General features: G+C 38.5%; 1 protein-coding gene across 1 annotated transcript; it reads left to right on the forward strand.

The window, feature by feature from the left end:
- Positions 1 to 318: 318 nt before the first annotated feature.
- Positions 319 to 15,912, forward strand: LOC117843541 (rRNA biogenesis protein RRP5). The gene is made up of 40 exons (XM_034724165.2): positions 319 to 667; positions 784 to 989; positions 1,946 to 2,086; positions 2,182 to 2,358; positions 2,952 to 3,048; positions 3,649 to 3,761; positions 3,856 to 3,978; positions 4,069 to 4,140; positions 4,251 to 4,343; positions 4,480 to 4,590; positions 4,693 to 4,815; positions 5,198 to 5,386; positions 5,501 to 5,575; positions 5,761 to 5,897; positions 6,152 to 6,286; positions 7,009 to 7,148; positions 7,298 to 7,363; positions 7,822 to 7,928; positions 8,005 to 8,085; positions 8,159 to 8,233; positions 8,322 to 8,423; positions 8,979 to 9,132; positions 9,209 to 9,336; positions 9,665 to 9,748; positions 9,842 to 9,942; positions 10,389 to 10,542; positions 10,635 to 10,709; positions 10,788 to 10,938; positions 11,140 to 11,755; positions 12,227 to 12,287; positions 12,734 to 12,879; positions 12,955 to 13,138; positions 13,216 to 13,314; positions 13,385 to 13,704; positions 13,793 to 13,969; positions 14,247 to 14,343; positions 14,426 to 14,581; positions 14,673 to 14,909; positions 15,005 to 15,088; positions 15,499 to 15,912. The coding sequence occupies exons 1-40, from the start codon at positions 466 to 468 to the stop codon at positions 15,622 to 15,624; spliced, it is 5,715 nt and encodes a 1,904-aa protein (XP_034580056.1). The 5' UTR covers positions 319 to 465; the 3' UTR covers positions 15,625 to 15,912.
- Positions 15,913 to 16,835: the final 923 nt, after the last annotated feature.

Raw genomic sequence — 16,835 nt, forward strand, 5'->3', positions numbered from 1 at the left:
TTAGAAGAACCCCAATACATAGTTTTGGGGAAGAATTTTTTAACGTACTCTTGGAGTTGCTCTTAGCCCACATTGAAGCTGCTAAAGAAAATGAGGGTGCTAAACTTTAGCACACACATCCTTTAGCACCCTTGTTTGGAATCTATGTGCTAAAATGGATGCTCTTCCGAGCACCCCCCTAAGTCCCGCCACCGTCGGAGCCTCAAGTTGGGCCGGAAACGAATGGCCCAACCATCCGACAGCCTCCATTCCAAAACCCTCTCCCAGCCCACGACCTACTAAAACCCTAACCCCCAGCTGCCTCGGCGGTCTCATTCATTACCCGGCCACCCGCACGGCGGCGACTCCGTGCTGACGGCGAGCGGCGCCAGACGAGCAAGCCGCGCTCGGGGAGCTACGAGCGTGCGCGCCGAGGCTGCCGCAGCGAACCAGCGCCGCAAGCAAGGAGCCTGAGCCCTCGCCGCCATGGCGCCGCCGCGCGGCGATAGGAAGAAGGGGAAGGGCGGTGGCGGCGGCAAGACCGACCTGCGGCCCGACCGCAAGCAGTTCAAAAAGCACCGCAAGGAGGAGGCGGCGTCTGAGCAGGGGGATTGCGACGGGGAGCGCCAGCAGCCGGGCTCCGCCGCGCTCCTCGCCGCGGCGTCCGACGAAGCTGACTTCCCGAGAGGTAAGCATCGAGCTGCGCGGTCCCCCTCCCTCCCTCCCTCCCCTTTTCTGCGGCTTGCTGCGTTCCAATTTTGCTCCGCGCTGATGCGTTGTCGTGCGTTCTGGGGTGCTGTGCAGGGGGACGCAGCTTCCTCAGCAAGGACGAGGTGGCGGAGGCCCGCGCGGAGGCCGAGGAGGATTTCGAGAGGGAGGGGAAGAAGGGGAAGAGGAAGAGGAAGGCCAGCGAGTCGTCTGGTTTCGGTGCGGATGATGACTTGGGGACGCTCTTCGGCGGGGCCACCACCGGGAAGCTCCCACGATTTGCTAATCGCATCACACTGAAGGTTTTGCCCTCTGAAACCCAGTTACTCTGTCGGAATGTGATTGGCCTTCAAATTAATTGCATCATAAATTTGAACCTTGGTAACCACACATTTAGGGTCCCTCAACTGCTCAACAAAAGGTCAAAGCTTGTTTATCTTGTGATTAGAGATCAGAAAACACCATAAAGGCTTAAGCGTAATGCTCCCTTGTGCAATTTACTCTCCAAATAGTCAACCTGTTGTAGCAACTAGCAAGCGGCTGGGTTGTAGCGAAACTTCACATGGTAGAATGGAATCCTGTACATTCTAATGCTGTGCTATTTGATTCGCGCCAGTAATTCAGTTGCCGGAAACTATTCGACTTTAGCTCCAAATTCCCACAGTCCTCGTATGCCTAACAGATTTGAACCCTTGGAACACATGCTGGACAGCTGGTGTGTGCTTTCAAAGTGTCATGTAAATGGTACAATAGTTTTAGACTCTAATGCCAGTTTTAAATTAAAATTTTGAAATCTTGAAAGAGCCATTGAATTATTATGCATTTATCTCTATCTGGTAGCATGAACTGGTTCATGAGATGTTTTCTGCATGTCAAGCTTTGAGTGAGAGAAAAAACAGCAAGAATCTGGATCACACAGTTCTTGAGATCTTTTCCATTCTGTCATACTTTTGAACTAAATAATCTCCATAAAAGGTTACTGGATTAGCCTGTTTTTGACAGTTTCAGTTGCAGCTGATGGGGTATTGTACCAGTTACTTTCTGATGTGCAGTAAGGTGATGTAGTGAAACATTCAGATTTCTCATTGCATTAGGTGCAGCTGGCAGGGGTGCCATTGGTTCCTTTGAACAAGACTTTTAGGTCATATGTTGCTAGCTATATATTGGGTGATAACTGTGATTATTCTGATTTGTTACCTTGAAATGTTTGGAGATGTGATAAATGGTCTCAGGTGGTCATGACGATTTTTTTTGCCAGAATGTTTCACCAAATATGAAGCTCTGGGGTGTTGTAATTGAGGTTAACCAAAAAGATATTGTATTAAGTCTACCTGGTGGAATGAGAGGGTTTGTTCGCTCAGAGGATGTATGTGACATCGCTTTGCATGAAAATCGTAAGGTAAGTAACAGCTTTTCTTAAAGTATTACATAATTGATGCTGCTTTGTCAGTGATTTGCCATCTGGTGAGTCCAACCTATATTGTTCTTTTGCAGGATAGCGAGAACAGTATATGTGCTGAAGTCGTTCATGTTGGTCAGCTTGTTCCTTGTATAGTCCTGCGAGTTGATGATGACAGGAAAGAAGGAAAAGTAAACAGAAGGGTTTGGCTATCATTGCGATTAAGCCAGCTGTACAAGGGACTTTCTCTGGATGCCTTGCAGGAAGGAATGGTAATTTTTAATAACCCTACTCTGGATGTGCTTGATACCAGCTGAGCTTTTGGGAAAGAAATCATCTATGTTTGGTTATTTCCATTTTGCATCTCAGTTCTAAATATGTTTTATATTATATTCACAACCATTTCAGTGTTTGTTTTTGATTCAACGATTTGGTTATTCTACTGAAACGATAAATGAAGCAGAACTTAATGTTTTTTTGGGAAAAAATAATGGGCAAAAGTTTACATGCAAAATCAGAAACGCTTGCTACTCAAGCTTGCAAATATGTGTAGGAGCATATATCAAGCATATACACTCCCGCAAAGATCCAGTCAAACTTCCTAAAATCTGCGCCGTCAAACTTCCTAAAGTTTATACCATTCAGAATTGCTATATAAAAATTGTATCACCAGAAATGTGTTCATAAAAGTTTATTTTTATTATCCTATAATCTGTATTGATGTCAAGTTATAAAAAAGTTGAGGCCAAAGTCGCATCCTGGGCTTGCGAAGATCTAAAACATCAAACAAAGGGGGGGGGGGGGGAGGTAGTTCCCATTTGAAATGGTCTGATCTGATTCTTGGATGTGATGGATGTTCTCGTAGGTACTTGCTGCCCAAGTTAAAAGTGTTGAGGACCATGGTTACATTCTTCATTTTGGAGTACCTTCCTTCAGTGGATTTATGCAAAAGGCTGACAAAGGTATACTTAAGCAGTAGCTTCATCAGATCGTGATAAATTGGTGTTTCTCCTTGACATATTTAAATCACTGTTTATTTGTCTATAGCGATAATCTATTAGTTCTGTTCTCTTTCTTTTAGTTTGAACAGCACTCCCTGTTCTGGTAGGCTTAGTAGCTTATGAGCATGTGGTACATAGTTGTGTACATTTCAATATTTCTATCTCTAAAACTTACATTTTTGCGGGGAAAAAAGTACAAACAAACACCTTTTGGTATTTGTGTTCTTTTGGTGTACTTATGCATAGAAACAGTTTTGCTCTCAGAGTTTCTTTGTTGTTTTCATGTTTATAGTGCATGCACTTTGCAAGGTATAGTGCAGAGTTCTTGTAAAGTGCAGAGTATATAAAATGTTTTTGTACTACTTATGTAACTGTAAACTGCTCTCTATAGATTTGTATGCTTGCTAGAAGATAAACATTAGTGTAATTTGTCATACTTAATTTAATAGACTGTATACTTGGAACTCTGTTCGACCTTTGTCCCCCGTTGCCTATACTGATAATGATATTGTTTCTTGAGAGGGATTCTGGAGTTAACTAACTGTTTGTTCTCTTGAACAGAAAATGTGAAGATTGAGCCCAGACAACTGATACAATGTGTTGTGAAGGCTATCGACAAAACTCGGGCTATTGTTCACTTGAGTTCTGATGAAGACTTGGTTTCTAAATCTATTGTATGGCAAAGAACTATAAATGCTCTTTACTGATCTTTATTTGATTGTGATCTGAGTCATTTCTAATTTTTTTGTTTATGTTGTTTTTGTATAGATTAAAGATCTGAAGGGCCTTTCCATTGATCATTTGATTCCTGGGATGATGGTTAATGCACGTGTCCATTCAGTTCTTGAAAATGGAGTAATGTTATCATTCCTTACTTATTTCAGTGGAACTGTAAGTGATTTCCTAACTGTCTAATCATATTTTTTGGGTTTACAGTTGTTCTTGTTTTATCATTTCACAGCGTCTTCATTTTCTTGTCAGGTTGACATCTTTAATTTGTCAAATCCCTTTCCCTCTGGTAATTGGAAAGATGGTTACAGTAAGAATAAGAAGGTATTCAAGAATTTCTTCTCTGCATTATTGATAATTGTCATTGCCATGGTGCCTATTTTTGACAATTTTGGATAAGCGATTTGTGTAAGTCTGTGCACTATAATTTACAGGTAAATGCTCGCATCCTATTCGTTGATCCATCAACGAGGGCAGTTGGGCTTACATTGAACAAACATTTACTTCATCTTGAAGTGCCCCCTATTGTAAGTTGTCTGGTTTTGCATAATAATCAGTTTGATGCATTCTTTGGTGTTGTCCTTTATGCCTTTAAAGAGAAAATAGTAAAAGGCAATTTTGTTCAGAGTTCTTTCTTGGTTGTTGATTTTCCCTTTTATGCAGAATCTAAAAGCTGGAGATATCTACGATAAATCAAAGGTGTTGAGGATAGATAAAAAGGCTGGTCTTTTTCTTGAAATACCTTCTTCAACTCCATCACCTGGATTTATTAGTGTATGTGAAACTGTAAATATTTTGTTGTGCATTGTTTTATGATGTAAGAGCTCACACAAAGACATTTTTTTTAATATTTTGATATTGCAACCTTATCCACAGATACATGATGTGTCAGACAAAGATGTGAAGAACTTGGAGAAGAAGTTTAAGGAAGGCAGTAGCCTACGCGTCCGTATACTTGGAGTGCGAAATCTTGAAGGAGTTGCAATAGGCACAGTAAAAGTAATCACATCATGTCACTCATTTTTCTTAGTGATGATATTCGTCAAAAAGGAACACTGGAGGCACACTTATAGTTTATGTCCTGATTTATTTCCTTTCAATTTATAAGTTTTTAACTTTTGATACTCAGCACTGTTCTTGTATTTTATGCTTCGTAGCTCGTGTCACATCATTTGTCTTTGGGCATCCATTGGTGTATTAGACCTTTTGAATTTATAACTTATGCAAGCTGTTAATCGGTTTTCATTTAGTGTAAAAGAGTTCCACTGTTGTGATAAGCACATTATGTATATATCCATGTTTCCGTTATAATATGGGTAACCGATAGTTGTTGTGAGTCAATTTTGTTACATGAGTATCTCTATGTTCAATGTTTTTGCAGGACAGTGCTTTTGAAGGATCTGTTTTCACTCATGATGATGTTAAACCTGGAATGTTAGTGAGAGCTAAGGTTGTTACTGTTGAGCCATTTGGTGCAATCGTGCAGTTTTCCAGTGGTGTGAAAGCACTTTGCCCGCTTCCACACATGTCAGAGTTGGAACATGTTGTAAAACCACCAAAGAAATTTAAGGTGCAGTTGTGATTCCTTGTTGCTTATTCCACTTCCAATTGTTTACACATGAAATTTCTATGTTAAAAGATGTTGAATATGATGATAATTGAACTGAGTTTGTTCTTTATGCAGGCTGGAGCTGAGCTTCTATTCCGTGTATTGGGCTGCAAATCCAAGAGAGTTACAGTGACATGCAAGAAGTCTCTGGTACTATGTTCTTATATTCAGAATTTCTGGTACATAATTTACAGCAGTACATAATATTGTTCTCTAAATCCTTACTAATTCTTCTCTAGATAAGAAGAATCAAAGATAGAGCTCATAATCGTTTTTATATCCGTTCTTTGTTTTCTGTGAGATAGTCTAGTTGTAAAATTATGGATCTATTTCAGGTGAAATCAAAACTTGATGTGCTGGCATCGTATGCTGATGCTAAAGTCGGTTTAGTGACTCATGGATGGATTGCTAAAATCGAAAAGCATGGTTGCTTTGTAAAATTCTATAACGGAGTTCAGGGTTTTGTTAGCAGGTTAGTATCTCAATTTCCTACTTCTGATGTAGGTCAGCTTGGTGCTGTGAATCAAAATAGGTTTTGCTACAAACTTTCATGTTAGATAAATTAATAGTGAAAGTTGGCACTTATTTTAGTACACGCATCTGTCTGTGAGGTGTGGGCGTTTTACTGTTTTTGGCAACATTTTTTATTAAAATACTATTTTTCACAGTTTCATTTATATGATTCTGAATCATCTGCTTTCTTGATTCCTGGTGAACTGATATTAGATCTGAGCTTGGATTAGAGGCAGGAACTGAAGCGGAAAATGTTTATCATGTTGGGCAAGTCATCAAATGTAGAATTATCAGTGTGCTCCCTGCTTCAAGGAGAATAAACGTTAGTTTTGTCATATCTCATAATAGGTGAGTTCTCTGTCATGCTCTTTTGTTTATGTTTTTCTGTTCTATAATAAACATGGACAATCATATATTTTTAGAATTTCTTTGAAGTTTATTCTTTCATTGAGCATTTCCTTGTCATCTTTCTGTTTACCTTTAGAAAATTTATTTGGTTTTTGAATTATGAAGTCTACAATTCTCATCAGTGGAAGCGCAGGCCCAGCATATTGGTGTTTTTCATGATTAAGTAAAATAAGATGTTATGGTGGGGTTTAAAATGACTTGCAAGTTTTGAAACTAGTATTCGTTTTTAAACTAGTATTTTGGTGGAGAATGTAAAATGATAGAAATGAACAACTTGACCTGCTGTAGACCAAGGAAATAACTAAGCTCATCAGTTTATCTACACGATACCTTTAAAAAGTGAAATACTCCATGCTGAAGTTTTCCGTAAACATTGTAAATGTGTTTGTGAATGGTTTAACTGCACACCTGTACCACCCAGAGGTCAAAGTTATGTATTTGACCATTATATTTTGGTAATTTCTTTGATTTTGAATCCCTTTTTGGGTAATGCTCCCACCTGGCACCCAAAAATTTCATCTTTGTACAAGAAAAAGGCTCCTGCTAGTTCTCTGCTCTGTTTATGAATTTTTGTGGAATTTCCAGAATGGTCATTTTTTCCCTACATACTAGCTTTACAATTGAACTTTAACCCTCTATGCATTTATTTTTTCCTCATGTAGGATTATTCCAGCAGATATTGCAAAGTTGGGTAGTATTGTCTCGGGTGTTGTGGAGCGGCTTACTCCTGCTGCTGTTGTTGTCAGTGTAAATGGCTTCTCCAAGGGGACAATACTTAATGAACATTTGGCAGACCATCATGGTATATCCTCATATTTTACGTGATCTGCAACTATTTTGTTGAGTCAATAAATCTCCCTACGTCTCGTGGGTTCACACTCATATTCTCTGTTGCAATTTTTTCATAATATCTTTAGTGTTGTGGCCTTAATTTGATTTTTTTTTCATTAGGTCAAGCTGCTCAGTTGAAGAATTTGCTGAAACCTGGGCACGAGTTCAACCAACTCTTAGTTCTCGGTGAAGTCAACAACTTTGTTTGTTATTCAATGCACATTAAAAAACAGAAGGATCCTCTTGCTATTCTGTGCTCCCTCATCATAAATGTTTGACAATTTGGACATTTACAGTCTCTGATTTCTAATTTTGGTTTTACCTTTCTATATGGAAATGATAGCAAAGAAATTCTAAAATCTTTATATCATTATCAATGCACATGGTTTTAAACTGTACACTTTCTAAACCTTTATATCTATGGAATGCCATGAATGGTTTATGAAACTATGAGCAGAATCTAACAATGGCAAATCTGAAGTTCACTGTTATGCATGCACACATTGTAGCTTGTCTTGGTCTGCATGCTGTCGTCATCATACAATTAGTTGTTTATAGTTGCTTAATGATACAGTTGTTGTTGTCATCAGATGGATTTCACATTGCTAATTTTCCCTCTGGTTTTCTAATACCATGCTCTGCAGATATCGAAGGCCAAAATTTAGTTCTTTCAGCAAAGCACTCACTTATCAATAGCTCAAATGACATTCCTTCAGAGATACTGCAGATGCATCCTGGAGCTGTAGTTCATGTAAAATTTTATTTTTCTCTAGTTATTTTTGGTGAGCCTTTAATGATCAACTCAGCTGACATTTCTTTTCTCGTAGGGTTATATTTGCAACATCATAGAAGCTGGTTGTTTTGTCCGCTTTCTTGGACATTTGACTGGTTTCTCTCCCAAGGACAAAGTAAGAAATTTTCGACTCTGCCATACTTTTTGTTGTTTTGAAAAGAATGCCTAATTTTTCTTGTTTCACAAAGGCAGTTGATAGGCGGGTGGAAAAGCTTTCTGATGCGTTCTATGTTGGCCAGTCAGTTCGGAGTCATATACTCAGCGTATGTCTCCATCTTTCCTGGTATATATTTGTTACCATCCTCTGTTATTTATGTTCTTCTAAATCTGTGTTTTTCCTCCCCCTAATAGGTAAACGCAGAAACTGCTAGAGTAAAACTCTCACTTCAACAGTCAATGTGCTCCTCAACGGATTCTTCGTTTATTCAAGGATACTTTCTTTTGGATCAGAAGGTTATAATAAAACACAATTACCTCTTGCTCCGTGTTGAAGAAGGATTTTCTTTGATCTTCTGGTAGCTCATAATAATAGTGGCTTTGATGTGTGGGCATGTGAGATTTTTGTGGAACCTGCTAAGTAATTGCTGTTTTCTTGTGGGGTCCAGAAAGCTAATGGCTATTCCTTGTAACTGTTGCTTCCTGTTTTATTTTGTTCTCCAATTGCTAGTTTCTTTTTTTATGTGTACACATGGGGCGTCTTGCTCATGTGCTTGTTTATATGCGATACATGTGGGTCTTCTACAAGATAATCTAGGTCATGGGTGAGTTTGCTGTGGGCCTTCATGTCACTAGTGATAATTCTGACATATGCAACCTGTTTGATCAGAGCAGGGTAATTTGTTCAATAACATAGGGTTAAGATTACAATACCACCACCAGTAAATCTGTAGATAGAATTTCGTTATTTAAGAGTTTGGACTTTTAACTGGTGTACCTTTGGTATCTTAATGATGTTAAGCTTATTCATAATGATGTTTTTACACTTGTCGTTTGTGACTACCTCTGTAGATTTCGGCATTGAAGTACTCAAGCCATGATTGGGCTCACGCTTTTGGCATTGGTAGCCTAGTTGAGGGGGAGGTGGGGGCAATAGAAGAATATGGTATTGTCCTTAACTTCAATGACCATCCGGATGTTGTTGGTTTAATTGAACATCATCAACGTAAGTAATTCTCCTTTCATGATGTTAACAATTCGACCTGCAACCATGCTAATTTCTCTTTTTTCTGTTTCTGCAGTCAGTGACAGTACTCTAGAAGTGGGGTCTTCTGTGAAGGGCCTTGTTTTGGATTTATCTGATGGAGTTGTTAACTTATCCCTTAAACCAGAGCTAATTAGTAGTGTCAGAATTGGTGGAACAAAGAAGGTAGGTTGTACCTTTGGTGTGAAGTTGTCAGTATAGTTAGGTATTGCATGTACCTGAAATAGGTTACGTGCTTGTGAAAGTCTTGTACGTAATTTATTATGGCCTACATATTACTTGCTGGTGTGCCCTTCATATGTAGAAACTTGTGCACATTGGTTCGGGCAGTATAGATTAAGTCTGGATCATATCATGAACACTTTATCCAGAACTCATTCTGCATTTTTTGTCTTTACATTTTAATTAGCGCAATATGCAGCTTTTTTGTTATTATATTCAGTCCAGTTCATGTATTATGAGAACTTTACATTATATTTCCTTTTCACTTTAGAAACGCCAAAGGCCTACAGTTGCAGACTTGGAGCTTCATGAGGAAGTGAATGCAGTTGTGGAGATAGTCAAAGAGAGCTATGTGGTGTGTAAATACTTTCTTCATTTGACCAATTTGTTTGTTGAATAATAGGCTGATGCAATTTATGTTACTCTTTTGTGTATTTATTTAATCCAGGTTCTTTCAATCCCCGAGTATAACTATGCAATTGGTTTTGCATCACTGATGGATTACAACTCACAACTGCTTGCCACCCACCGCTATGATAATGGGCAACGGTAATTTTTGGAACTTCGCCAATTTTGAATTCAATTTTTGGCATTGTTGGCTTACTACTATTTGAGTAGCCTACCGGTCAGTTTTGACATAAACACTGAGGAAACTTGAACCCTTGTGTAGCACTACACAACAATGTAGTCTCTTGATATGGATTCTTTTAGAGTTACAGATTTAATATTTGCTTGAGCTTGCAACTGTCATAGCTTAAGGCCTTAAGGAGGAATGTGAACGAAACACTAAAGAAGACTGACCGTTTGTGTTTTACTAATCTTGTGCCTTGCTTGAGTTGAGCTTGATACACCAAGTACAGAAATATGTCTACATTCAAGCATAATCAATTTCAGCTCCGATGATTTTATCGTGCTTGATACATAGTCATATCATTATTTCTTATTCCGATTGTGTCACCCACTTGTTTTCTTATTTTTCTTTGTTTTTATTGTAGCATTACTGTGGTTGTTGGAAATATCCCAAGTTCTGACCCGTCTGGAAGGCTCATCCTACTCCCTAAAGCATCAGCCCAGGATTCTGGCCTGTCTGGTTCTAAAAGGGCTAAGAAAAAATCAGAATACAAAGTTGGGTCACTTGTTGAAGCAGAGGTGCAGTTATTTTCATTTCAGATCCTGAAATTGACAACTGTTTTCATTTTCAATGTTTGCAAACTTTGCTTACACATCCTTTTGGACCTCAGATAATTGATATCAAGCCACTAGAACTAATACTGAAATTTGGTGCCAATCTTCATGGAAGAATTCATATTACCGAGGTAAACATCTGACTTTACTTGAGACATCTTTCTTGTGTAATATTGGCTAATCGCTAATTAGTGGTACATTTCTGATAGGTTCTTGAAGAGGATTCTGCTGAGCGTCCCTTTAGTAAACTCAGAATCGGGCAAAAGCTTACTGCCAGAATTGTTGCAGAGGCTGAACCTTCTGGAAAGAATGGCAAAAATTTCAAATGGGAATTGTCTATTAGACCGTCTATGCTTAAGGGTACGCTTTGCTGCTTATCTTTTCAATCTGTCTATTCCATAATAAACAATCATCTCATATATGTCGTATGGCTTCATTCAGCTCACCCATAGCTAAAATCCTGTGCTGACTGCTTTGCATTGTTTATACCTTTCTGTGTTTCTTAATCTGTGACATGGCTCTTTCCTGATTGGTTGATCTTTTTTACTGGCAATTGAGCAGGTGAGTTTGAAGAATCAACTGCTCATAAAGAAGAATTTAATCACACCACGAATGTGGTTGTGTGTGGTTATGTCGTCAGAGTGGATAAGGAATGGGTCTGGTTAACTGTATCAAGAAATGTTATGGCTCATTTGTTTATTCTGGATAGTTCTTCTGACCCCAGCGAACTAAAACAGTTCCAGCAGCGCTTTAGTGTAGGCCAAGCAGTAAAAGGCTGTGTTATTAGTGTGAACCGGGAGAAAAGATTGCTTAGGGTGAAAGCACTTGATAACCAATGTGCACAACATAATATAGACAAAATACAACAATCAGAGTCCTCGTTGGTTGAACAAACAAAACAAGGAGATGTCATTGGTGGACGTGTTCAAAAAATTCTACCTGGTGTTGGTGGACTTGTCGTTCAGATTGGACCTCATCTTCATGGAAGGGTTCATTATACTGAAATTGTCGACTCATGGGTGGCAGACCCCTTGTCTGGATTCCATGAGGGTCAGTTTGTGAAGTGCAAGGTCCTGTCTGTAAGCCGCTCATCTGAAGGATCTCTTCGAGTTGATCTATCACTCCGCTCATCAAACATACACACAGATTCTAGCAATTCAAGACTATTTGATGAAGGGTAAGTGCTTTTTGTCGTGATTTTCTTATTAATAAGAAATTAATGAACAATGTTATTTCATTTGTGTAAGTGTTCTTTCATCAAAAAAATTGAAATGTACTCCAAACTGACATATGAAGTATTAGCTCTAGCTGATGGTAGCTGTGCTTTTGGGTATGAAGTATTGGCCTGGATGTCTCCCTTTTTTTTTGGAGATAAAAATCCTGTGCCAGCACCATGCGGCAAAGCAAGCCCTTGTTACTGAAAATCTTGTAATTACACTGTCCATAAGAAAGTATGAAGTATAGCTGCCAATTCCATTGTCATTTACACCATGTATTGTTTTCTTTTCGCGAACGACGCTACACATCATTTCACATTAAGAGAAAAGGTTCGGAGGGAGATGCAGGACTGCACTCCCCGCTACTTACAAAAGCTAATACAAAAAACTGTTACAGACAACTAACTTCCTCCACATGTATTGTTTTATAGGGCAACCTGTATCCCACGGATTGAGAAGATAGAGGATCTGCTTCCTGGAACTGAGATTAAGGTATTTTTCCCAATTTTGTATTAATTTACTTTCATTTGAAGTATTGTAGAATAAACTTATATGGTATATCTGGTTTATCATTCCTGAAAAACGACTTGCAAGTGGGAAAAAGGCAGAGTCTATAATTCAAGCATTATCTAACTATATGGTATATCTGGTTTATCATTCCTGAAAAACATAATTTGTTACTTTATTGTACAAAAGCTGTAAATAGGGTCGGTGGCAATACACAGTAACTCTGGGCAAATTCTCTATCTGCTGTGGTACCAAAACATCTGTTTGTGTTTTACGTTTTATATCTATCATTGTTGAAGTGTAGTATGCCATGAAATAAAGTTAATATTTCAGCATATTTCGGTAACTAAAGTTATGGTTTTGTACCATTTAGTATGAAGTGTATCTTTCTGTGTTGTGAAGTGACGTGTTTCGTCCTGCTAACTATCTAGGGCTATGTGAAGAATGTTAATCCCAAAGGATGTTTTATTATGCTTTCTCGAATGGTTGAGGCTAGGATTACTCTGTCAAATTTATCAGATGAATACGTTGAAAATCCTCAGAAGGATTTCCCTGTTGGAATGCTTGTACATGGAAGGTGAGATCTTACCATTTGCAAATGCTGATGTAAAATACAAATATATTCTCCCTTGAATCTAACAAAAAACTGCAGGGTCTTGTCTACGGACCCATCATCAGGGAGAGTTGAGGCGTCACTTAGGAAGAACACTGGTAGCAAATTAGAAAAGCCGGATGATATTAATTATAGTGATTTACATGTTGGGGACGTCATTGATGGCCAAGTTAAGCGGGTTGAATCCTATGGATTATTTGTCACAATTAGGAGCAGTGAATTGGTATGTGTACTTGTCATTAGACTCCACAACCTTTTGAAATCATTGTGTTTTCCATTTTCTAACTACTACTTTTGCAGGTTGGTCTGTGCCATGTATCAGAACTTTCTGATGAGCCAGTCCTTGATATTAACTCTTGCTATAAAGCTGGTGATATGGTCAAAGCCAAAATTTTGAAGGTAAGGTTTATCTTTTGTCAGGCCTTCTTCTTGCCACTGCACATTTTAAAATTCGCTACTTTGCATTCAGATCGATGAGAAGCGGCACCGAGTATCCCTTGGAATGAAGAAATCATACTTTGATTGTGGTCTGACTGCTGGTACAAATGATGATGATGAAATTGCTCCTATGGACATCAGCATTGCCTCTCAGGTTGCAGGATATCACAACAAAGTTCATCCCGCAGCAGAACCAAGGGCTTCTGTGCTGCCTCTTCAGGTCTCCTTGGATGAATCTGAAGGTTCTGACCTAGAGGATAATGGTAATGAAGGCCATGAAATTGCCAATGGATCTGAAGCAAATGCTAAAAAGAGTGACAAACGGTTGAAGAAGGAAGCAAGGAAACAAAGGTATCCAGACATTGCATTCTACTTCTATGATGTTTTTTTCTTTGACATATGCATCAGACATTACATGCTTTTACATGGTTTGCAACAGGGAATTAGAAATCAGTGCCTTGGAGGAAAGGGCATTACAGGGAGATATACCGAGAACTCCAGATGATTTTGAGAAGTTGGTCAGGAGCTCACCGAATAGTAGTTTTGTCTGGATAAAATATATGGCGTGTTTGTTAGATCTTGCAGATGTTGAGAAAGCACGTGCAGTAGCAGAGAGGTCTGTCTGCAGTCCAAAGCATTATTTTTAATACTGTTTAAAATATTCTTTGGTGATAGGAAGCAGTTTTCTTGTATCATCTTGGTAGTGTGATTTGCTTTTGTTTTCTGTTGGTTTCGTTTGCAAAGGATGTAGACTTTCCTTGTTAAACATTCTTTTGGAACACTTCTGTTTACTGTGGATTTATATGATCTAATTTTTTTTTCCTTTCTCTGTTGGTTCAAAATTTTTGACTGCACCAGTTTGCATCTTTTATAATTGTCCCTCATTTTTTTAGGGCTTTAAAAACAATAATCCCCAGAGAAGAGGAGGAAAGACTTAATGTTTGGGTAGCATATTTCAATCTGGAAAATGAATATGGGAGTCCACGGGAGGTAAAATTGAGCAATGGCATATTTTGGGTTCCTATCTGTTGTTGTACTTGGATATACTGATATATCTGTTGATGCACACCAGGATGCTGTCAAGAAGGTATTCCAAAGAGCCTTGCAATACTGTGATCACAAAAAGTTGCACTTGGCCCTTCTCGCAGTGTACGAGAGGACTGAGCAGTACGAACTTGCAGATGAACTTCTTGATAGAATGACCAAAAGATTCAAAACTTCCTGCAAGGTTAGTTTGTCTATGTCCTTTTTAGTTGAAGCGTAGTGGACTAAATCATATTTGTATCTGGAGCATAATTATGACTTTGTATAAACTGCAGATATGGTTATGCCGTATTCAGTTTGCCCTCAAGCAAGGCAAGGATGTTGAGTACATCAAAGCTGTTGTAAACCGTGCGCTTCTGAGTTTGCCACAGAGAAAGCGTATAAAATTCCTCTCGAAGACAGCTATTCTAGAATTCAAGTGTGGGGCGCCTGAAGAAGGAAGGTCCAGATTTGAACTAATCTTACGGGAGTACCCAAAAAGAACAGATCTTTGGAGTGTTTATCTAGACCAAGTAAGGAGCATTAAATTGATCATATGTATAATGTGTCATCTGTACTGTTATTCTCTTAAATCATGCAAGTTCGCTTACATATTGACATTTTGTAGGAAATCCGCCTTGGTGACATAGAAGTTATAAGGGGATTATTTGATAAGGCTACTTGTCTTACCCTACCTCCAAAAAAGATGCAGGTTTTCCTCTATTCCAATGGATTTAGTATTTTATTGCTATATGTAACATGATAACAATTATATGCGGAAACTTCATTCAGAACTGTTCTCGTCGTGCACCTTCACTCTCTGGGTGTACTTGATTTCATAAGTGAAATATTACTTATTTTTTCCTTTTGTTTTATTTCTTTGCTAAAACTCAACCTTCAAATGATTAGACATAGGCTTATTTCTTAGTTGTGGTTCAATCTCAAACTCTAGCATATCTTTGTTCCTTTTACTGCACTGCTGATGTGGTCTCTTGAATTTGTTTTGGATTGACTGCTGCTTGTTCTGCTATGGGTTTTGCAGTTCTTGATATTTTCCTGTCACAATTATAACAAAAAGGCCATTTATTCTTTTGACTGATCTTTGTGTTCAATATATCGCAGTTCTTGTTCAAGAAGTACCTTAAGTTCGAGAAGTCGCTGGGTGAAGACAATGAAAGGATCCAGCATGTGCAGCAGATAGCAATGAAATATGTTCAGAGTTCACTGCCATCCGAAAGCCACCCCTGAACTTGAGCGGTTGCCACCACTGGCGATGCAGTGTGCGAGTTGCTCCTCTGATCTTTACTTCCAGGAGTCAAACGCTGACACCAGGCAGAATCAGAATCGCTGCAGACACAATTTTGCTCGTGATAGGAACAAGACAGAATATTAGGAAAATTTGCTGTTGTGATTTGAGGATCAATAGCTTGTATCCGGTCGGCATTTAGCATGCCTATTGAACATCTTTGTGAAAAACATTAATGCAAGTGCTGATTGCCTGAAAGGAAAAGAAACTACAATTTTGAAGATTGCTAACTCTACACACGTCTCACCCAAACGTTGTTTTGCTTTAGTTTGCCTCACTTTGTGGGAGAGGTAAGAGAAGGGGTGGGAATTAGAAGACGGATATATCTCCATGGTCCTTCATGACTACAAATACACACACCGCAACTCACCCTCATGAAACAAACAAGGAATTGGGGATATGAAAGCTTTTTTCTCAAGATATTTTAGTTTTGTCCAAGATTAATTTTTTTTTAACTTTGATCAAAATTATAGAAAGATACGCCACCATCTACATGTCAATTGAGTTTCATTAAATCCATCATTTATTAGAGGCGTCAAAGTTAAAAATTTGGTCAAAGTTAAAGAAATTTGACTTGTGATAAAACTAAAGTACCTTGCTTGTTTTAGAGGATGTAGTATAATGCAAGATGCAATTACTTGATTTGCTGTCCCTTATTTCTAAGACATGCATATATTTCAATGTTCAACTTTCTAACGCTACTTGAAATCTGATCATTAGTGAGGATCGTAAATAATGACAGGCATTCTGCTCATCACATAGAAGGCGTCACAAGGTGACAGGAAAAAGCTCGTCATGATCGATGTGACCGGCATCGTGACGGTAACCCGGAAGGCATCACTATTATAAATAATAAAAATAAAAAGTGAAGGGGAAAATCATGTCATGATTGAACGTTCGGACATCTGATGTGAAATTTCTCTTCGGACGCTTCATCGCGACACTGAAAAATAAACACTACAACACTAGAAATCACTACTCGCAAATGACAAGTCAACTATTGAAACATTTACAATAAATTTTTGCAGCATTGTAAAACAGTTGTTACAACATCATCTCACGTGTCACCATTCCGAAAATAAGCGCTACAATATCACAGATAACCAATTATAGAATCTTAAAATAACTATTGCAACACTAATAATCAAGTGAA

This window comes from Setaria viridis, chromosome 2, assembly GCF_005286985.2.
Source record: "Setaria viridis chromosome 2, Setaria_viridis_v4.0, whole genome shotgun sequence".
NCBI lineage: Eukaryota > Viridiplantae > Streptophyta > Magnoliopsida > Poales > Poaceae > Setaria > Setaria viridis.